General features: G+C 38.2%; 2 protein-coding genes across 4 annotated transcripts in view; both read right to left on the reverse strand.

The window, feature by feature from the left end:
- Window positions 1–23,380, reverse strand: part of MRPS6 (mitochondrial ribosomal protein S6) — a 65,528-nt gene that overhangs the window by 21,102 nt on the left and 21,046 nt on the right. The gene's annotated exons all lie outside the window — the stretch shown is intronic.
- The window catches only part of SLC5A3 (solute carrier family 5 member 3), a 34,809-nt gene continuing 21,914 nt past the window's right edge, over window positions 10,486–23,380 (reverse strand). For all 3 annotated transcript variants that reach the window (XM_041735223.1, XM_041735222.1, XM_041735224.1), the window contains exon 2: window positions 10,486–22,076. In XM_041735223.1, coding sequence (XP_041591157.1) covers window positions 19,582–21,738 — 2,157 coding nt within the window. In that variant the 5' untranslated portion in view covers window positions 21,739–22,076 and the 3' untranslated portion in view covers window positions 10,486–19,581. The remainder of the gene's footprint in view (window positions 22,077–23,380) is intronic.

Consider the following 23,380-nt stretch of genomic DNA (forward strand, 5'->3'; position numbering starts at 1 on the left):
TGGGTGGGAAGCTGGACTGGCTAACTTCTAAATTCCTTGCCAAGATTAAATTCCAAGACTATTCTGGCACCACTCATCATTCTGAAGGACATTCTGAAGTGAAATTGGGTTTTTAGAAAAACTACAATTGTGTGGTGGTGAGAAATACACTGATGAGGCTCAGTGCTGTTGCCAGGCAAGGCTCAGTGCTGTTGCCTGGATTTATCTTAAGGTAACCAGCTCTTTAGCCCATGACTGCTCCTGCAACAATTCTCTGACAGGGTCCCTAGGAAGCCCAGGCTCCTCAGACTACATTCTGAAAACTGCAGTTCTAGAGATTCTAATGGACAGTTCCTATTATAGAGACAAGAGCAAAAGGATAGGAAAGATAAAAGGAAGGACATCTCTACTTGCCTGCAAGATAAAATCCCCCTGCAGTAAGGTTACTCAAGCTAAGAAGTCATGGGAGTACTATAAACACCACCACTGGTCAATAACCAACATTTTATCTAATTAAACATACATTCATCCCGGAAGAGAAGCTTGTCAACAAAATTTTCTTGTAAATTTAGACTCCGGCAACACTGAAAATTTTAAAGCCTGTGGCCCTCAGATGCACTCAACTATCGCTACAACACCCGCACAGTCCAGCAGTTAAGAGTCACACAGAACACACACAGAACAGCATGCAGCACCTACCTACACCTCACCTTTTTCACTTCACAGGAGGTGTGTGTGTGTGTAACCCCCCAGGAGCAGTGAGGAGTGAGGGAAGGCAGAGCCAGGTCAGAAAACTGTCAAGACCTGAGATAATGTAAATGTGAAAGCCTTCGTCCTTCTCTGCCACAACCTAACTCCAGAATTTATCTCCCTAAAATTTTTTGTTCTTTGACATTTGCATCTTCAAATAGAATGTCCCTGGAAATTCGGCACTAAGATTCTGACAGCAATTGAAAAAGAAAATATGTGACCACCTTTCAACAGCAGAACAGGCTTTAAGGAAAGTCTGTCACTAACAGACCTTGGAAGAACAGAATGGACAACCAACCTATCTCTCAAAACATGTAAAGTGCCAGCCCTGCCTAAGAACATCTGCAAAGTCCAACTCTGAAAATGGTTCCAAGGGAACTGGTTTATAAAATATTTTTATATTTGGAGAACCCCTTCTGGCCCACATTTTGAATCAGGAATTGCAGTCCTCCAGGTAATTAAGGGTTAAAAATTACTAAGCACAAAAGTTCTTTTAAAAATTAGTTAAGATTCAGTGAAGACAAATCCAGAACACTAAAAAAAAAACAAAGTAAAGCTACATAAATGCATATTCAAAAATGACTACATAGTATATACTATTGTATACTGTATAACTTTGGGTTAAGTGACCAGAAGAGTACATTTTATAGGCTTTTCAAAGGTCCAAGGTAGAAAATGCTTCTAGAAGCAGAACTGCACTGCTCTACTTTGTCCATCCATATTTAGAAGATCGTTTATAATAAATAGGGACTAACTGCTGAACAAAGCCTTAACAGGTTCTCCAAAGTGGGGAAGAGGGAAAAAGAGAAGGGAACCAATATCCATGCAGTGTACTATGAAAGTAACAAATAGTAGAATGCATTGAACAACTTTTTTTATAAGCAAGTCATGTGATCTGCACAAAGTACCTCAAATTTTTTTTTTAATTTTTTTATTTATTTATGATAGTCACAGAGAGAGAGAGAGAGGCAGAGACACAAGGCGGAGGGAGAAACAGGCTCCATGCACCGGGAGCCTGATGTGGGATTCGATCCCGGGTCTCCAGGATCGCGCCCTGGGCCAAAGGCAGGCGCCAAACCGCTGCGCCACCCAGGGATCCCGTACCTCAAATTTTTATAAGAATTTTAGATTAAAAACTGTACATTCACAGTTCAGAACGGTCACGTGATCACTGAAAGTTAAAGCCCTAAGAGTGGCTAAAACGTAGAGCAAGTGAAAAGCACCCACGAATAGGACATTCAATTTACATGATCATCTTTATGAAACCACCTAGAAATCTTTATTGGGAAACAATTTTAAAATAGTTTTAATGACACAAATCAGTTGTAAAAGAGGAAGCATATTCCCTGATGTCTGGAAAAGGAGGGAGGGCAAACAATGTACATACCATATTCTATGGGCATCAGAAATACAGGCTGAACCTGATGAAACTGCCATTTGAGGGGATCAAGTATAGTCATATACAGACCATGTCTTAAGGCTCCATCTAATTTTTTATCTGTAAACATTCTTCCCAAAGGCATCTTCGAGCCAAGTATTTCTTGGCTGCTTCTGGTGAAATGCACCTCCAAAAGGGCAGCCACAGAGATGCCACAAAGCCCCGGCCCTTTAAAAGTCTGAGATATAAACCTGAACACAGATATGTGTATATAAACTAATTAAAAAGGAAGTCAACACACACACAAGACTGAAGCAAAAAGCATCAATGTTACACGAACTCCAAAGGAGCAGCTACTTGTGACCAGGAGGCTAGAGAGAGCGGATTACCACCCCAGCTGGGGCAACAGGCTACTTCCTGTGCTTCTGTGGCTCAGTGCACCTCAGCAGACTCCGACCCAACTCTGTCCCTGCGGGTCGTATCTCCCAGATCTGACCGGATTCTTTGTCAGGACCCTCTCTCCCCCTCCACTCCCTGCTCTCCAGCTCAGGGTCTCAGGGAGGGCTCATCCCCTCCAGGCTTCAGCTCACCAGCAGGTCTGGACTAACAGGAGGGAAGAACAGAAGATTCGGATGGAGTTTATATTCGGGGCAGAATCAATGGGCACTGTGTGTGGTACACACAGAAGCCATCGCTGGTGTCCATTCAAGGCGACTTTTTTTGCTTAGCACGTTAAGAGTTCAGTTTCCTCAAACCCTCAACTATATATATACTACTGGCAAAAATGTGAACTTTCTGGAGGACAAATGGCAGAATGTATTTGTTTCAAATGTGTATATCTTCAATCCCACCACCACTCCTAAGAATTTACTCTGAGAAAACTGCCATACCCATGCACAAGAACTTAGCTATGAAAAATCTCACCATAAAGTTATTACGACAGTGAACAGAAATGTAGTTGTCCCTTAAGACTGGCTCACTAAATTATTTTCCCTGAATAAACCAGTATGATACAGCCATTTAGGAAAAAGGATGTTGATCCTTATATAAGACATAAAAAACATTTTAATAAAATTAAAAATCAGCATGTAAGGCCAATCCCTATTTCTTTTTGAAAGACCAAAAACAAAAACAAAAAGAAGTACTTATATACACATACATGGAGAAAAGGTTTGGATGAACATACAGCAAATTGTTACTGCTTTTCTCTAGCAGTAAGATGAGAGGACTACTCTTTTGTTTTTTTTATACTTTGCTTTATTATCTGATATTTTATTTTATTTTCCTTTATTTTATTTTATTTTACAATGAGCAATAAAAAGGTGTTTGAGAAACAAACTTCTGTTCGGGAAAATTCAGTTTTGATTTATTTAAAAAGGATTTCTTCCCCTAAGTCTACGCCAACTGCTTGCTGTCTTACTATGGATGCCATAATTTGCGAATTTTGTGCAGAAGTCCTAAACTCATGCCTCAAACATTTAGAACTAATTTGCTCCATATCCATACAGAGTTTTAATAATATAATAATCAGACAGGTATCAACGGATAGCTTTCAGTGTTAGTGAAAGAGCCTCACCAGTTGTACTTCTAACATCATGAGCTGTGACACTGGCTACTCTATTCCTTGGTAATCAGAAAAACCGGAAATCTGTGTCAGGAGCCTTGAGATCACTGGTTCTAGAATCAGAGCCAACCTATGAGATGTGACAGTACAGGATCAAGTCTGGCCCTGAGAACACACTGGCAAATAAATCAAGGTGATGAGAAGAATAAGAGGAGCTTGACCACGTTCTATGGCCACAGAGCCAAGACTGAGATTCTTGAGACCTGGGAAATCAAACACAAAAATGTATTCTTGGGGGCATGTGATGAAAATAAAAAGAACCCAGGGAAGGACTGAAGAAAAAAAAAAATCAGAGGAGAAAGAGTCCAATGACCACAGAGTTCACAGATTAATGTGTGCCAATAACAAAGGGCAAATAATATAGCAAAGAGTCAAATTTCAGAGCATAGCTGAATTTGCCATTGTAAAGGCAGCAGGATGACCAGTCAACTTCAGCTGCAAAATGCAGTAGGCATCCAAAGGACCCCTGCAGCTAGCCCACAGTGAGACACTGATACGAGCCTCAGTATCAAAAGGTTATAAATGCATCAATTTAAAGAACTCACAGAGTAAGAAGAAAAGTCATGATAACCTGAGACACAGCTTTGTATGAATTTACTAGTTGTCAGTTACTTATGAGTCCACATTAACAGGAATTCTGTGTAGTTCAACTGTAATGCAGTTTTGTTCCTTAACCAATTTACTTGCTTCCCAGGTCTCAAGTCAATCAAAGAGTATCAGGCAGGTATTTATTTAGGGCCAAATCTAGAGGCTTCATTGTATACAACCATTTCTTCCATGATTTGGGTAAACCAAAGGAGAAGGGCAGCATCACCAAGACATCCTCTAGAGCACACTGGAATCATCTGAGGAACTTTAAAAACGAGATGCCTCAGTCTCACCTCAGATACTCTGATTCAATTGGCCTGGGAATTTAAGAATCCTGGGCACTAGCGTTTTTTTAAAGCCCTTCAGGTGCAGACAAAGGTGAGAATCACATTCTAGTATGAAGTTGGCTGGCTTCTCATCATCTCAAAAATGAGTGATTCGAGCTGAACTGAAGTTTATAAAAGATTTTCAGCAATGATCTCCTACAACTCCAATAAACATAAAAGCTCTGCTTTTTTCACGGTGATAATGGAACTCTCCCTGAATGTGAAATGGAGAAATGACAACCTCAATAGGTGACTACTTGTGGTTAATACTACTTCAACAGCTGGAAACAATGCCAAAATTAAGACATTCGTGCTTGCTATTCTTTAGACACTTCAAAATCCACTCTTACTGGGAGATTTCCACTTCTATCTTGCCCATCCCCCCTCCAGATGCACATACAGATGAATTAAAGATGGGAAACAGGAAGACTGGCAAGAGTCCTGGTTACTATGGCAGCAAGTAAATGAAATGCCAAAGCTCATGAAACTGATAGTGAGAGCAGGAATCAGGTATACATCTTCGAGCTACCTGTCTTGCTGACTGCCCTCCTTCATGCACGATTCAGTTCCCTGCCTTCGCCTTACATACAGTTCAGCCTCTTTAGAAAGGAGGCGGGGACGGGGTGGGGGACACTACCATGACACAGAGACCAGGGGAGGTAAGAACTGGCCAAAGATTTAGTGAGTAGAGGCAAAGGGATTATTAAAAAAAAAAAAAAAATCCTATTTACATCCTGTGAACCTTCTAAACATCACTGTATGGGTTTAAAAAAAAAAAAAACCATGTTCATTGGCTAAAAAGGAATAGTTTTCAAAATATGCATCAATACACTCAGAAACTTGGGCTTTGGCAAGAGTCAGATTTGCATACCCTACTAAACAACAACAGACCAATAGCGTGTCCAGCAACCAGGCTATTGCAGTGGTACTTAATTCAAGTGGTGACAGGAAGGCACTTGAGGGATTGCACTCCTCTGAAAAGCAGGGAGGAGCAAAGTATAAAAGCACAGTGGAATTAAAGGAATAAAAACATCCTTCAAGATTCAGCTACTTCCTGGGAGAAGTGCACCTTTCCTTGCAATCCCAGGTCTAACCCTCTCATTCCACACACATCTTCTGAGTGTAATTACTTAAGGAGTGCATCCCCTTCCCTAACTAAGCTTCTTCAAGGTCTCATCTTACTCATCTTTACTAGGTGCTAGAGATGCAAAAACCTGGCACACAGAATGCGCTCAATAAATGTTTGATGAATACGTAAGTCAAAGAACAAATGGAAAGATGAAAGATGAGAGAGTTGCTAACTCAACTTAATTCACTGAAAAGGAAGAAAGATTAACCCAAGTCATAAAATTCAAGGAGAAATAAGATCTTCAACTGCAAAGAGGAAGACAGCACCATTTTGTTTTCAAAAGACAAAGATGCATAATAAAGCTGAAGCACATCCTGTTGGTTAAAAACAGATGCACAGTCAAGGAACGAGGAATAAACAGGTAAAAGAAACAAAACAAAGACAGCCAGACTCATCAAGGCACTTCTAAACTTCTCGATTCTTGGGACATAATCAAGAATCAATGGACATTCTACTCCTAGTGTACAGGGAATATTATATATCCAAACTCAGACTTTGAAAAGCTTTGAGAATTTCTAGAGACTGAGTCAGCAAGTCATACCGTCTCTATGTACTATGTAGAGACAAAAGGATTATACGCAGTCTGCCAGGGGGGAGGCCAATGAAATTTCATAGTACAACTGGAAGGAGAGTGCAAGCAACGAAATGGTAGTCCTCATTTTGTCATGTTTATTTCCCACCCTACCCTCTAATCTCAGTGTGTACCCTGGAGTACTGTATCAAACCTGGAGATCACATATAAAAGGGATATCAACTGGCTCAACGTTGTCCAGAAAAAAAATAAGACTGACAGGTAAAGGGTCTGAAACCCAGGTCCTGGGCTGCACACTGAAGAGAATGGAGAAGATGAAGCCTGATTTTGAGACTTAAGTGTGTATTTAAATACTCAAAGAGAAGGAAAGATAACATTTCAGAGGCAAGACCTGAACTATCAAATTACAGAGGCAGACTGGAGGTAAGAAACCCCTTTAAAATCAGAACTTCCTGAAAACAAAATGCACATTCTGGGAGAAGGGACTGATATAGTTCCAGTTCCTTGTGGGTGGTGGTTACATGGGTGTTGGCTTCACATGTACAGCTGATCTCTATCATTTGTGGAACACATATATCCCAGCTCACCTACTAAGTTTGTTTGTAACCCTCAAATGACACTCCCACCACTTCTGCAGTCATCTGAGGACATGAATGTATAGACATGGTGGAAAATGTGCCACCCCATACACACATTCCCAGCTGAGGTCCAACAGCCAAGGATCTGCCTTGTTTCAGATCTCCCATGATAAAGCAGGTGTCTTTTTTGCAGCCTATATAGAGCCATGTTTTTCGAATTTTTGTGTTTTTTGAGTGTTTAAAATGCCCTCAAGTGAGGTGAAGCACCGTCTTAGTGTTCCTAAGTGCAAGTAGGATGTGATGTGTCCTACTTGCACTTATAAACGTATTAGATAAGCTTCATTCAGGGCATGAGTTAGGATGCTATTATAGGCTTTGAGCTCAATGATCACGAATCAAAAATACATATTAAATATGATGTCTTTATGAGAAACACACCTAACGTGAAGTTATCTATCAGTCAGTTAATTAAAATGTAGTGAGACCAGCCAGAGGTTCACAGAAACCTAACCATGTTAAGTTTAGGGGCAATGACTCCATATTCACTAATTCAGTGTTAGAGGCAACTTTACAGAATGTAATGTAACTACCAGAAATAACAATAACTAACCACTTTCACTATGCTGCACACATGTTCATGCTTCATGGATGCTAAATTTCACATGCAAAAAACGTTTTGATAAGTAAGCTTCATGTATTATACAGAAGATAAAATATGCAATTTCTAAGGTCCCTTCGAAATGTTAACAATCACTAGCTTTGCACTTACAGAGATAAGCAGAATTTTAAAACTCAACTGTGCTTCTGGCTGTCAACATGCTCCTTCGGGGAAGGGCAGAAATAATGGGCTCTAAGCTCTGAAATTTCAACTTTCAAATTTTAAGTGAAGAGGGGTTATCAGGACTTTCCAGATGTTGGAAGATTCAACACAAGCATCTAATCATGCTCCCTCCTAAAAACCTCCTAAAAACCTACTAGTAAAGGAATTTTTTTTTTTAAAGGTACAAGTCTGAGTAAGATGAGAGAAAACAGCAATTCAATTTTAGAAGCAAGCAAGCAGATGGAAGAAAGAAGCAATATGGAAAACCGAGAATCAACCATACTTACACTGGAGAATTCCTCAAAAGATCTGAGAACTGGCAACACTGGGTACACCTCTGAAAGTGGGGGTGAAGTGAGAACCAGAATAAGGTTTGTCAAAAGTACAAGGAAAACTGGATTCCTAGATGTGAGTTCAGAAGTTTATCCTCTGGAGTGGACAAAACGGATAGAAACCTCGGGACTGAAGGACAAACACACAGCCTTAAGTGAGGGTTCCACACCAAAAAGAGATTAAGAAAAAAATGCATACTGAATGAGACCCTTGTGTTCCTTCTTCACTTACTTAGCTCCCAGAATAATGATCCAAGGCCTTTTATTCTCCAGTCAAAAACTCAAAGAATATTTCTTCGGGGAATCTGACCTGTTCAAAAGATACCTCAGAGTCATCCAACAAACAGCCATTGAAGGCCAGCCAAACAATGAAGCTGACAAGCTCCACCCACACGTTCAGTAGTCCATCCTGTTAGATATAAGCTGACAACCAAAGATCAATATACATTTGAGAAAAGCCTTTATTGGGAGAGCCCAACACAGGAAAAACTGGAGTAAAACAACTGTTTTCTCTTCCTGCAGTGTTTATCTTGAGAGATGAAAAGATACAGCATTCATAAAACAAGAGACTATAAGAAAAGAAAGATTGAGGGAACAAAGGATTACTGAAAAATTAAGTATCCGAGAAATTCTTTTCTAACAGAAAGATTGGGCGATAAAGTTTAGAAACACCTGTAGAAAGTGCAAAACAGACAATTAAGAAAACTAAAAAACAAAAGCTGTATGAAATTAACTGAACCAAACCATGTGGTCTAGAAGTTGAACAAAAGGGGTTCCAGAAAGGAGAAAACAGGGAGTCATCATCCTAGAAATGAAAGATACAGGTTTGCCAAATTGAAAGAGCCCACTGAGGGCCAGGACAATCAAAGGAAAACTTTCAAGGCCTGTAATAATGAAATTTCAGAACACTGAGACTAAAAGCTAGGAAAGAAATGGTCTTATGCTTACAAATCTCTGAAGAAAAACTTTCCAATCTACAATTCCATATTTGGCAAAACTTTTAAAAGGTATTTATGGACATGCAAAAACTTTAATTCTAAGGAGTTGGAGAATTGAAAAAAAAAAAGTTAATGTGTCAATATCATCCAATTTCTTGCAACTGGAAGGGAGATGCATATAATAGGAGAAAGCTAAAAAGAACTCTCTAGCACTCATTTAGAATTTGGAGGCATCAGTAAGTATGTATGAATTTCCTACCTGTTTACTGAAAAGCACCTTGAAGGATGGGCACACCTAGCTCTGGTTTCTAAATCCTATTCCCTACTAAATGCCTCATCCTGATTAGGGCAGGGGAAATACAAGCTAACTATGAAAACATCTCACTGTTTTGGGAAATAAGAAAGTGTGCATGATGGAAATGTGTCATGAAGGACACAAACTAGCCTGCAGAATGTCACTGGATAAATCTGGAAACATTTGAGCAAATTAATGATAGTAATGGATTATAATCCACTAAATGAGTCCATACTGATAAATGGGGAAAGAGGGACAACTCTTCATTTCAGTATAGCAAAACAAAAACATAACAGTTTTGCATCATCATAGTAATAATTGCTCAGGCAAGAAATACCTATGGATGCTGAAATCAGGGGTTCAAGCTTGATGAAGAATAAGTTATTTACATAATCTCCAATTATCTCCCCACAAATTACTTATTAGTGAAAGGAAAACCAGTAACCTTGACAGTGGAGAAACCTGGCTGACGTGATCTTAACCAAGTATCAAAGTTAGTGTCAACAGTAATGGGACAACACAAACACAACATCACACACCTCCCAATGTGAATCTCTGAGGACATATTATTGCTTATACTGTATCCCCACCAAAAACGCATAGTGTGAATCCAATCACAAGGAAAGAAACCCAGATTTGAGTACGGGCATTCAGAAAATGGCCTCTAACCTTCAATAATGTCAATACCATGAAAGACAAACTGAGGAAAGCACCGCTGCTAATTAAAGGGGGGAGACTAAAAAGCTTCTGAACTTTAAAAAAAAATTCCTATAAAAAGGTATTACTGGAACAGCAACATTTGAAGCAAGGCTTCAGATTAAAATACTGTATCATTGTTACTTCCCAGATTTTGATAATTATATTATGATTACATGAATGACTGTGCTTGTCTAATAGACTTCAAGGACTTAAGGCACAGAGGGGAATGAGGTCTGCAACTTAACACTCAAATGGTTCAGAAAAGTGTGTATGATGAGAGAGAATGACAAAGCAAATGTGGCAAAATGTGAACTACTGGTGAATCTGGATGAAAATGTTTCTGGAATTCTTCATACTATTCTCACAACTTTCCTGTGTGTTTGAAATTATTTCAAAATAGAAGTGATAAGAGAAAAGAGAAAAGTCAGTGAAGGACAGCCCCTTCACCTCTAGCACAAAACCTTATAAATTTTTTAGAGCAGACATATTCAAAACTGAAAATACTCAGTCACAGAAATGTAAATTTTTCATTTTATTCAAAGTTGGTACAGAAGTGCTAATAACATTTCCATAAAATAATTACTATACTTCAGTTACAGGACAAGATACCACAGAAAGGAATATACTTTGCAAGAAATGTAGGTTCATCTGAAGTTTCCAAATACTTTTTGAAGGCTAATGCAGCAGCTGGCAAAATAACACACAGTACACAAAGAACAGTGTATTTTACAGAGTCAGTAATGAAAACTGACAGCTCTTTAGCAGATTTGCTTCATTGTTTTTCCATTTTTTCAACAATAACACTTTTAAAAAACACATTAAACCAAGATCATACATGTCTACAATTTTAAAAATCAGATTGTATACAGTAAGTTAGAATAATAGTCAAGTTAGAATTGTCATGTATGGTTAACAATCCTAAATCTACAATTTCAATTGTATTCCTTTCAATACAGAAATAACCTGGTTTATACCAAATTCTACTTTCTGCTTGCAACTAAAATATTGTACAATGTGAAGATGGACCCCATCAATCAAATCTTAAAAAAACAAAAAACCTGTGGACAATAAAGGGTACACTGAAAATCAGTTTACAATTCCAAAAACTCACCAATAACTCAACAGCTTCATTTATAATCACATTTGGTCTACAATGCATAACTGACAAAATGATAACATGTACACAATACACACCCCCAGTGCACAGACTGGTCTCTTACAGAAAATATGAACAAAGCATAATAGGGAGGACACTGGAAAAAAACGATTTTCAACGTAGACATCTCCTTAAAATGCAATACTTATATATCAAAAGTACTAGATAAAAGCAGCAGTATTCTGCTGACATTTGGCTTAAAAATAAAGAAATGAATGAAGCAATTTCACAGGTATTAGAAAAGGAATTGGTTTTCTTCTTGAAGAAGACTACTAACTTTTGCACAGCAACTATTTTTGATATCCACCTTATCAAAAAAAAAAAAAAAAAAAGCACTGAGAAGCATAACGTAGTTCATATGTGATTGCCAACATAGGTCTGGGCAACAGAAAATGGGATGTCCAAGCAAAGAATGGGTAGATCCCTGCTGTATTTCTGAACTCTGTTGGCAATCTATAAACCAAAGCAATATTGGTGGGGGAAAGCAGGGAACAGATTCCATATCATCATCTGACACTAATGTAATATGCCATTATTAACAAAAATAAAGCTTTTGCATTTTAACAACGCCACAGAAAAGTCCATGAGCAAAAGACTCGTTGATCTGTTTTTGCCACTCAAAAGTTAGAGATCTCAAAGTGAAATTAGAAAATTCTAATTATACATATTTACACTGCTAGGACTACTTTCACCTAGACTAATTAAAGCAATTTTCCATGGAATTATAAATCAAAGAAATTCTGCCAAAGGAATCTTCAAAAGCATTAAGTTTTTGCAAACGATTTTAAATTTAAAAGCAACATTTAAAAGTACAGACACATACTATATAGGACTAACAAGTTATAACTGCTTTGCCTTATCACACATTGCTAAGCCAAAGACGTTCCTCAAACCGTTTCTTTTTTTTCCTGCATTTCTGGCACTCCTCTGCCCTCATCCCCCTGAAGCCTGAGGTTTCACATTCTAAAATACTGAGGGAACACACCTGTTTTTTGCTGGAGGGGCAATCTTTCCCTCAAGACATTCCGCTTAACCCTACTAAAACATGTGACATTGGTCTACACCAGCTTTAATCTTCATTCCATATATTATCAGAGCTGACCAAGTCTTTCCTTAAGAAGATAAATACACAAAATAGAGGAAAGTGGGAACCTAAGTAGTCACTTCTCTCCCATTCTGAGAGTTACAGCTTTTGACCTATGGGCAAAATCCAAGACAAAGACTATTTATTCATTCTTGATAAACTGGGACTATTCAGGTAAAGAAAGCAAGGGATAAGACAAAGACAATACTGAGTGCAAGAATACACAGATTTCATCTAATCTAGTCATGAAGCAGGGAATGGGACAGGTAAAAGAATCCTTTAGACTCAGAACCACTGTGAAAAGCAAAGTAGCTCATTTGGCAGATCTGCCTCAGATTTAGTTTGATGCTCAGAACACTTGGATCAAATTCTGCTCTACTAAAATGAATTGCAGTAAAGCACATGAAAAAGTTAGTAAGATATGTTCACCTCTTACAAACCTACGCAAAGATTAAAGACAAGTAGTATTTGCCCTGTTAAAAATGTAAAATTTCTTCATGTTTTCAGGGTACTACTGACAGCCGGTAAAATTCCCTACTAAAGATTTAAAATTAAAAATAGTAATAATAACAACATCAATGGCTCTACAGCTTAAAGCAAAAGTTTGTCAAACTGTTCCACCCACCAAAAGCCTAGAAGTCTGTCTCTGCTTTAGTTCCAGATTGTAGGAAAGAACCCATAGACCCCCATTTTTCACTAATAACCCCCAAATATAATTGCAATGTTCTTGATATTTGCCTTCTCTCCCTCAACCAAAGTAGTACAAACTTACTCAGATTATTACGTTTGAACCACTTATCATTTAGGACCACAACTCAAGATACCTCACTGTCTAGGGCTTTCCGTAATATAGTCCTCCACAACTCCCGAGGGCTGTACGACTGGCACTTGTGGGATACTGAGAAATACTGTTAGTCTTGTGCTTTCTACATGTGGAGATACACACCTGCATGTCTGAACATGATTTGTGCTTTCTATGGGCTTTTACTTTAAGCTTTTTACCTATCATGGAATGTGAAACTCTTGTCACATGTATGTTCTCAGATATGCCTATCAAACCTACATCAAAAAAAAAATAGTTAAAATATACACACAGAATTAATAAGTAACCTTATAGTTTTAATTAAGGATATAAAACAAATATAGATGAATAAATAACATTTAAACTGCAACAGGAATTAGAGCTACCTGGTTTCCTTGAACCTAAATAAAGGCTGCGTATATAAAGTACGTAAATATAAATGTATGTTTTTGTATTTCCTTGACTAGTTATAACAAAATTTAAAAAGAGGAACTGTAACAAATAAGTATATTCTATCAAGAAAGGGAAATGTGTAAACTAGCAGAGTCAATATTGGCAAACAGAAGGCACTAATCAAAACACGTAAATTTCAGAAGCTGATTATATTATGAAATACCCTATATACTGGCCTTTGCCAATTTGGGATTTCAATAACAGCAATGAGCTTAATTTCAGTTTCCAACTATTATAACCAAGAGTGAGTTATTAAGGAACATTCATTCCACTTATAGAAGTCTAGGCTACAATGATATATTGAAAAATTATCCAGACTAGTTTGTCCAAAGGCAATAAAAAAAGTAAACACTCCTTCCTCCAGCAGCACTGGGGTACAAGGTGAATTTACCAAGATAAATATAAGTCTCCAATAAGGTTGTGGTTATCTACCGTCAACTTGTGCTGTTGAAGAAATGACTGAAATATGTATTTCCCTTATTGACAGAGTTCACTGATTGTAAACTATCTTAAACTTGGGATAGGGGTAGGAGAGGATGGAGTGGCTTCGTTATCATGGGCAACAATTAAGATCTAGTGCTTTTCTGAGAGCAAAGCTACTGTTCCTACACTACGAAAAATCTGAGACCACTGTGCTTTTATCCTGACTTGCTCTTCATTTGCTTATTTGTTCTAGCATCCCTCTCTTCAAACATAGTATGAATCCAGGTAACCAAACCACACTGGAAAGTTGTTACATAAAATTATTGGTTTAAATCAACAGCTTCAGATTATGGTCCTCCCCTAAAAGGTAAAGTACCTGAAATTAAGTAACGGTACAGATACATCAAACCTTTATTTCTGAGTAAAAGACAATAATATATCCATGGCTAAGGCTGTTAAGTTACCAAGATAAACAGGGTGCTTAACCCAAAACAAAAAACTAAATCCTATCTTTTATACAGGATTTGAGATGGAAAACAGAAACATAAATTACATCAATTTTCACAACATTTCTTTAAAGGTGAATCAGTAGTTAAAAGCCTTATTCCCAGCATTGGAAAGAAGCTTAAATAAAAATATTTATAGGACTGTGACTAATGGTGTGGGACTCAGTGCTGGCAAAGCCTATTAAGTAGTTTGAACCTTAGCTAAGTTCAATTCTAGGAGTGAAAGAAGTTGTATACCTAGTCTTCTAACAGAGGGGGTAGAGTCTGATAAAAAGCATACCAAATTAAGAGAAGTGACCTTAGTGGAGGAAAAGGGGTTTGCAGCCCTGAGTTAAGCCAACCAAGTATAAGTAATCAAAACTTCTTATATGATCCAGTTTCATACCTAACTAGTACAAAAGGGTTTCTCTATATGCCAACTGACTAATTCCAACTTTTTATCCTTAACTACTGCACGAACAGGCTTTTTGGCATTAAAACAAACTCCATTCCTTTCTGCATTATGACACCACCATTTCAAAGGGACTGGTATGAATTTTAACTATCACTGCCTCACTAATTTTTGAAGAAAGGGGTTTTTAGAATACAATAATGATGTATTATTAGGGCTTTTATTATTAGTGAACATTAGTCTGAGAAAATCATTCTTGAGAATTAACAGTTTAAGCTATAGAAATTTAGTATATTTAAACACAACCATAGTTAATGAATCATTATTTGGATCCAAGTTTTCAAAACTGGGGCAAAGCAACACTTTTGCACATCATAGCAATAAGCCTGAAAGTGAGTTAAGCTGATAAAGTATCAAAAGAGGAATTTGAGAAGTGTTAAAAGAACAGATAAAGAATTAAAGCAATGTAAGGGAAGACAAATAGAGGGAAAGACCAGTCTCTCTGAATGGTAGGTGAGTATACACACATATAGGAATATACCCTATTTGTAAAGTCTGCTCAAGCTAATGTCAACATCAAAATGACTTAATGCAACTTAACACTTTGTTAATGAGATATTGTATGAATACAAGCTTAAAAGCAGATTTTTCTACTAAAGTATTGCTATCAAATATCAGTCACTTTAACCTCAAAAATGTTTAAAAACTCATACTTCACAATATGTAATGTCAAACTAGGGTTTAACAGGCTAGATCTTATTTACTAGTGTTCTAATCTATATGGGGAAAAGTTTAAACTAGCTTGTAGCCAAAATGCTTCAAGTTCTAGAATTCACTGAACAGAATTCTACATCTGCACATTTTAAGCTAATGTTTGTCCTTTGCCTAACTTGTTAAGTTTGTATCACCCAGGTATTTCTCAGCATCTCATTTAATAGTTTTTCTGACTTCTTGGGAAAATTTTGTCCTGGCAAGTCTCTTTGGTCACGTGATGTAACAGGAATGGTCTACATACATTGCTCATCTAAACCTGGGGAATGGTGGTGAGGTGTCACTATTCCATATCCACATGGTCCTTTCCAGCCATCATACCTCAGATGAAAATGACACAGCAGAGTAAAAAATATATGGAAAGTAACTGGCCAAATACTGCCAACTGGGAATAACTGACCAGTCTAAACTTTTAAAAGCTACTGATATAGCCAGTCTGTAGGATGGTAAAGAATAAGAATAACCCATAGGTTGCACTAAATGATATTTGGACAGGGGAAGATCCATGCACCCTTTCAGTACCAGAAGAAAGAAAGCAATGGACTGAGAAATGGAGACAGAAATTCTCAGTGCCCTAGACAAGACCTTTCAGTTCCCCCAACTCACAATCAGCCTCGGGTTAAAGACTGAGTGACAACCTCCTAATCAATTCTTAAAATGTGAAATTTCACATGTGATAGGTCTCTGCTAATTACTTGATGTGCTAAGACTATGACCCTGCCCAGCCTCTTTGTACAAAAACACAATGGATCCTTTGAGCCAAGTGAAAAGGAAGCCTTGGGAGAGGAGATCTGCTCAATTTAGGCCAAAGGACACAGTACCACCACTATTGCTTGATGTTTCCCTAACCTAAAGATAAGAGTAATAACCTCAACCAGGAAAAGAATGGCTATGGAAGAAGACTGGCTCAGCTATTTCAAAAGCCACTTATTATCTTGGGGCAAAAGGACATAATATTTTTGGAGCCAATACTTCTTATACATGCCAGAGTTATTAATAAGCTCTGCTCATCAGATCTTACGACTGAGACTGCTTAAAAGGACAAAAATATAAGAACTGGGGATACCATTAACAGCAGATCAGACAATACTTTTTCCCTACCTTTGAAGACTAGTGTCTTCACTTCATTTTGACTCTTAGGTAACTATTTTAGTCAATACCACTCTTATTCAATTCTGAACCTTAGCTTGAGCCAATACAAAAATATATACATATTAATGTCTACAGACAAAATGTCATCACTTAGGACTCATTTAGTTAGTGTAAAGTATGAACATTTTGCTAGCTTAATACAGACCATGTTATCACTCCATGAACAATCATTCTAACGAAACATACTGAACAGTGGTCCCCTGAATGAAGTTGCAATCAGCAATTCACATACTTATTCAAGCACATTATCTATTACTGGAAAGCAATAAGAAGGGCAAGCTTCAGGGACTTGAGTCTCAACAGACTGATGTTTATACTGGCAAGAATAAACATCCTAATGGATATGCTAATAATCATTCCTTATTTACAGACATGAGTACTCTAAACTTGACCTACTGCTATATACACACAAACAGACACAAGATGATGTATTTCATGTATCGTACTGACACAGCAGCAAAGGGGGGGCGGGTGAGGGATCCTAATACTCCAAACTATTAGGACTCAACATTAAATAAAAGGGAGAAAAATCCACATAAACACCACCTATTAATTTATGCTGTAAAAAAAGAAGGGATTAAGAAGGCTGCCCAGCCAATGTGCCAATTTTCTTTGCTCAGTTATACAGCAATGTGTTCAAAGTCAAAGAAAATTTTAATTCTTACAACTTAATGCCAATTTGAAAAATCTAAGGTCCCATTATTTTCCCAAATACCGAAAGGTTGTCTCAAAGGAAAAATAGTTCCTTTGAGAAGAGGACAAACCATGAGTCCAGCTTTGGATACACGGTTTTCTGTTCTTCCCAATAGACTTTTTATAACCTTGGGACAGGTCACAACCACAGCCTCCTCCATACAAGAAAAGGATGGTCCCTATTTATTTGGCCCCCAGCTTATAAACCTTAAGAATGAAACTGAGAAAAAAATTCTACAAGGCACTCTAAGCTCTCAGAAATCATGCTATTCATACATGAATTATTTTTTCATCTACATACTCAGTCCATCAGAAAGCCTCCTGGAGATGGGAAGACATTATGCTACCTGATTATTTCTAAAATCAACTTTGGACTAATCAAGCCCATCATAATGAAACTCATTTATAGAATACAAAAAATTTGTGAAGTCATTAGGACTGAGTTTTGATTCAAAATCTACAAAAGTATCTAAAAAAGTAATACTTTTCCCTAAAGAATACAAGCTTAATAAATTCATGCAATTTAAAAAGTATCAGAGATTACAGGAAAGTCAAAGAAAGTAGATACACAATTAAGTTTCCTTCATATGTTATGGAGGAAAAAGGACCATGTTGAGCACACAGACACAGAAATTCGTAATCTGTAGAGCTTTTCTCTAATATCTTTTGCATCCTGTCCTCAAGAAGGGGAATCAGCCTGTGAAAAAGATTCCCATCCATGAAGGTTACAACACAGTGCCATGCCATGTGAAGACAGAGAATCCTCTAAGTACACAAGTCCTACGATATCCTCCACAAGACATACTCCTAAACCCAGAAGTTCTTATTCATGACAGACAACTCTTTAACATGCTATCCATTCTACAGAAAGATTATACTGACAATCTACCAATGGCAAGGCATGCACTCTGAGTTTTCTGTTACTAATGTCCAGTTTGCACTGGAACCTCCTCATGCTCTAAGTCAATGTAACTTTTTAAGAATGTAGAGGCTGTGTACAGATGGCAAGTCTTTCAAAAAAAAGAAAAAAGTAAATCAGGAAAAAAAAAAAACCATCAAGGATACGATATGATCTCAGAATTAAATTTTCCCTCCAAAAGATTAACTTCAACATTGCATGATCTAATCAAGCAGGGCAACCCAGCACAAAAGACAGTGACAATTTTCTTCAAATTTCTGGACATATCTTCCAACTGAATCCACTTGGAAAAGCATGTGGCTAATAAAAAATGCTACCAAATGACAAAAACAAAGAACAAAGCTAGAGAATTAGTGGAGTATGAGTAGTCACCTATTTAGCATAAGCTCATCAAACACTGCTTGAGGACTGCTAATTCCCAAACTATATAAATAACCTTAACTTGGTCAATTAATCTGGGGATCATCAGCAATGTTTACTTCATTTTCTCCCCTAACCATCTGACAATACAATCATGACATAACTTTATCAAGACAGACTTGGTGGTCATTTGAGTATCGTTCACTTAAACTCCGATCAAAATTAGAAAAAAAAAAAGAAAAAAAAAGTAACTAGAACAAACTTTTTACCAACAGTCCATATATTGGTGGTACAAGAATAGCTACAGAAAAACATTCTTCTTCCTTTCTTTTGGCAATCAGAATCCATAGGCTCATGCTAGCAAAATGAACCTGGCAAACGAACTAACTTGTCCTGACACAAGTACCCCATAAGCACATTAGATTTTCATTACACAACTGATTACACAATGTCTACAAATTCAGTTTTAAATGGTAGGAGGGATTACAGAGACAGAGAAAAAACTTTGAAATGAGCAAGTCTTCTACTTCAGGATAAGAAGGCCTACCAAGATTTGGCAGTGCAGACAGTATACCTTATTCATAATATCTTAGCATATATTCTGCTCTACATGTTCTATGAGAATAATTGGTCTCTCCTTACTTTGGTATGGAAAATTTTAAACCACATTTGCACAATTCAGTCTGTTAAACAAGTTTTACTTCATTTAGGTTGAAAATTTACTTTCATCCATCTCTGGGAAAATAAAGTCTTGCAAATAGATGATTTTTCTGCTAAGTAAAATTTGGCTAAAACCTATAGCGTAAACAATGCCTGAGAGATGCAACAGTTACATAAGTTTTGTTTTGTTTTCCAAAGACCAGTATTTTCTTAAGTTAGTGTCTCATCATATCCTTAAAAAGTTCATAAGGAGAAATAAACAAACATGAAAATTCCAAGTGAACACACAGCAAAAAGTCCGATATTTAGTATTAGTTTAACTTGTGGAGGCTCTTCCAACATTTGTAAACAAACAGCCTCCTCCTCCATCAGGTCTCTGAGACTCCTCTTGCTGAGGCTCTTACTTTTAAAGCCACAGAACCAATCTATGAACTTCCAGTACCGGCCTCCATCCTCTGTTTCCTTCTTTCTCTCTTTCTCACCCATAAGAGCTGCTTGCCCATTGGAATAAGCATCTACAGGTGTTTCTGCCTCTGAATGCCCTAACGAAGCCACTGGATTGCCCTCTTCTCTGCAGGTCACCAACAGATTAACATCTTCTGGCTGAAGGCCCTTGATGCTATCTTCAGATTTCCCATTGGGAATGATGTGGTTGGTGGCCTCACTGTTCTCACTGCACCTCAGAATGCTCTTCTCTTGCATTTTGTAGGGTTCATCTTTCGGGGAGCAGCTTTCCTTCACCACCAGGCTCTTCTTAGACCAAAAGGTGGTGGTACGAATCTGTTCCTTTGTGGGAGGTGGTGTCAGAAGGCTAACAATTACAGTAATGAGTCCTGTGACCCAAAACAATGCTGTGGCCACATACATGTAATGGATGTCTTTGATGAAGCCTGGCCTGTTATCAGGTTGGTCACATTCTGGGGCACGGTATGCAAAGGCCAGTGTCAAACGGACTGCTCCAAGAACAAAGCCAGCCATTCCACCATAGAAAGCCCCTTGCTCATTACAGCGCTTCCAGAAAATTGCCAGAAGGAAAAGGGCCGCAACTGGGGGTGTCAGGTAATCAGCTACCTCCTGAATGTAAAGGTACATCTGGCCTCCTTGCATCTCCACGATGATTGGCACCCATGCAATGCTGATCACCACCATAAAAGCCACAAATATCCTCCCCACAATCATTAGTTCCCGGGAGCTTGCGCTCCGGCGGATGAGTTTGTACACGTCAAGGGTAAATATGGTACTGGCACTGTTAAAGATAGAGTCCAAGTCGCTCATCAGAGCTGCAATCATCACCGCCATCATTAAGCCACGGAGGCCCACAGGAACCAGCTTCATCACCAGGCGTGGGTAAGCAATATTAGAGCACCCAGCTCTGCTTCCACATACTTGCATGCAGTGCTCTGGGTTGATGCAAGCTATATCATCAGCAAACAGTATTCTGGAAATCATTCCTGGGACAACTATGATAAACATTGGCAGCAGCTTCAAGAAGCCAGCCATAAGAGTAGAGCCTTTGGCATGAGCAATGTTTTTAGCTGCTAAGACTCTCTGCACGATGACTTGGTCAGCACACCAGTACCATACTGAAGCTGGGGTCTGCCCAAGAACAAATCCAGGCCAAGGAACATCTTCATCTGTTGGATTCCGCAACATTTTCAGTGCATCTTTCTTAGGGTGGACATTACAAGAATTTGTGTTGGAAAGGTTGTATGTCAACAAGATGGAAGTAACATTGGGTGAGGCCAACATGTACCTTCTCTTAACTTCCTCAAACCCGCCAATCTCCATCATGCTAATTATCATAAGTGTGAGTGCCCCAACGATCATAAGCAGAGCCTGTAGAGTGTCTGTGTAGATCACTGCAACAAGGCCTCCGGTGACAGTCAGCAAAGCAGTCATGCCAATGAGCAGGATGACAGACACATAGAGGTTCCAACCCAAAGACTCCTGGATAAAGAGGGCACCCGAATACAGATCCACTGAGAGCTTGGTGAAGATATAGAGAATCAGAGACAAGGCTGCAAAATAGACCTGAATCCTATGGCCACCAAATCGCTTGGACAAGTATTCAGGCATGGTGTATACCCCTGACCGGATGTAAATCGGGATGAAAACCCATCCCAGAAGTTGCAAAAGCAGTAAGGCATTGAATTCCCATGCGCCCACTGCAAATCCACTTGCAGCTCCAGATCCTGCCAGCCCAATGAAGTGCTCACTCCCAATATTGCTCACAAACAGAGAGGCACCAATTGCTACCCAGGTCATAGAGCGCCCCGCCAGGAAGTATCCACTCACGGTGCTTCTATTAGATTTCCACATGGCAAAAAAACCAATGCACATGACCAGGATAAAATACAGGGCCACTATGGCAATGTCTGCTGTCTCCAGTACAGCCCTCATTTTGGTAACTTTGTGAATAAAAGTGTCCAATGACAGAAGTGTCCGACTTTTTATTTACTCATTAGTAACCCCAGCCAAGTCTGTAAACCATACGTGAACTGGACTACACAGAGCAACACAGCAGGTCAAAGTCTTTGTCCTTTGGTTTGCTGTCTTGATGGTGGTGGTTGTGATAAACTTTGAAGGAGACAGTTTAAATTTTCCTCCGCTTCTTAATTGGGATTGAGAACTTAGCTCGTACTCTTAATCCACTCTCCACAAGACCATCAGCATTTACTCAGGTGCTGGAGGAGAAATTCTGAGTTGCAGCTAAGTTAGTGAAGCCTACTGTACCAACCCTGCAAGGCAGCAAAGACAAAAGACAAAGATTGAATTAGAGGAGGGTCTCACCAAGTGATGAGGAAACTTTCAGTCTAGCAAAACGGCGCAATAAGACATTCTTTATAAAAAGAAAAAAAAAACTTTTAAAATATACTTCAGTTCCACAGGAAAGAGCAATCTATACTAGCACATCTGATACGTAAAGTCATGAGAATATTTATCATTTTGAACTAAGAACAAAAATTCATTGATCTCATAACTAAGTGACCTAACTTCTCTAGCAACTAAGAGCTGCCTACCATGACGTTGCCCTTTTTTCATCTTACTGTTGTCGTCTCAGACTGGAACAGACACCAAGATCCTAAAGCACCTTAAGGGAGGAGGTGGAAGGGACACTAATTTTTTATAAGGACACCAAAATGAATCTTCAAATGCTATGAATCCTGAATAATGAACTTTATAGGCAGTTAGGGTCCTGGATGGAACAGGCAGGTAGACTGAAAATGTTACCATCTACACCCAAACACAAAATCAAGTATTACTTACTCTATGCAAAATTATTGTAAAATTCTCCTAAATTCCTACTACAAATGTGTATGTGGTAGTTATCACCCAGTAATGTAGAAATTGTGAGAGGACTCCTGCCCTAAAGGAAAACAAAACATTCCACACACACACACACACACACACACACACACAACTAGGAACACACAACTTATAAAACCCTAAAATTTTATTGTTTCTCCTAGCTAGAAGACATCACAAGATTTTTGAAAAATGTTCAAAAATTTCTTTCCATTCCTTTCATCAGGCAATAATTCCAAGAGAATCTCTGAGCGAATAAAGGCACACAGGCACAAGGTTTGATTTTGTTGAATATTTTTCCCTTTTAATACTGCTTTCTCGTTGAAGGGTATAGAAAGCAAGAATAGGGAGGAGGAGAAAAGAATTTCTCAAAGACCAAAAAATATTATATCTTCCAAACTTCATGAAACAAACATTTATCAACCATTAGATAATAAGTTCTCTTCAATTAAGTCAATCACATATTTTTCAGTCCTGGATTAAGGAAAAAAAATCACTCTGCAAAACAGACATTTAAATCCACCTAAAATCAAATTTATGGATCAGATGGGTTTTCTCCTGAAAAAACAGACAAATTCTAACTCTACAAAGTTAATTATAATTATAGTTGAGATCAAAATGAAGAATATTTGTTATTCATACTAATGCCTTCCACACATCAACTTCTAATGTGAGTCCTTTTGTGATAAAGCAACCTCAAAGTGAAATTTTTTCTACATTTGACAAAGTAGATAAC

The sequence above is a fragment of the Vulpes lagopus genome, chromosome 20 (genome assembly GCF_018345385.1).
Source record: "Vulpes lagopus strain Blue_001 chromosome 20, ASM1834538v1, whole genome shotgun sequence".
In the NCBI taxonomy this organism is placed as follows: Eukaryota; Metazoa; Chordata; class Mammalia; order Carnivora; family Canidae; genus Vulpes; species Vulpes lagopus.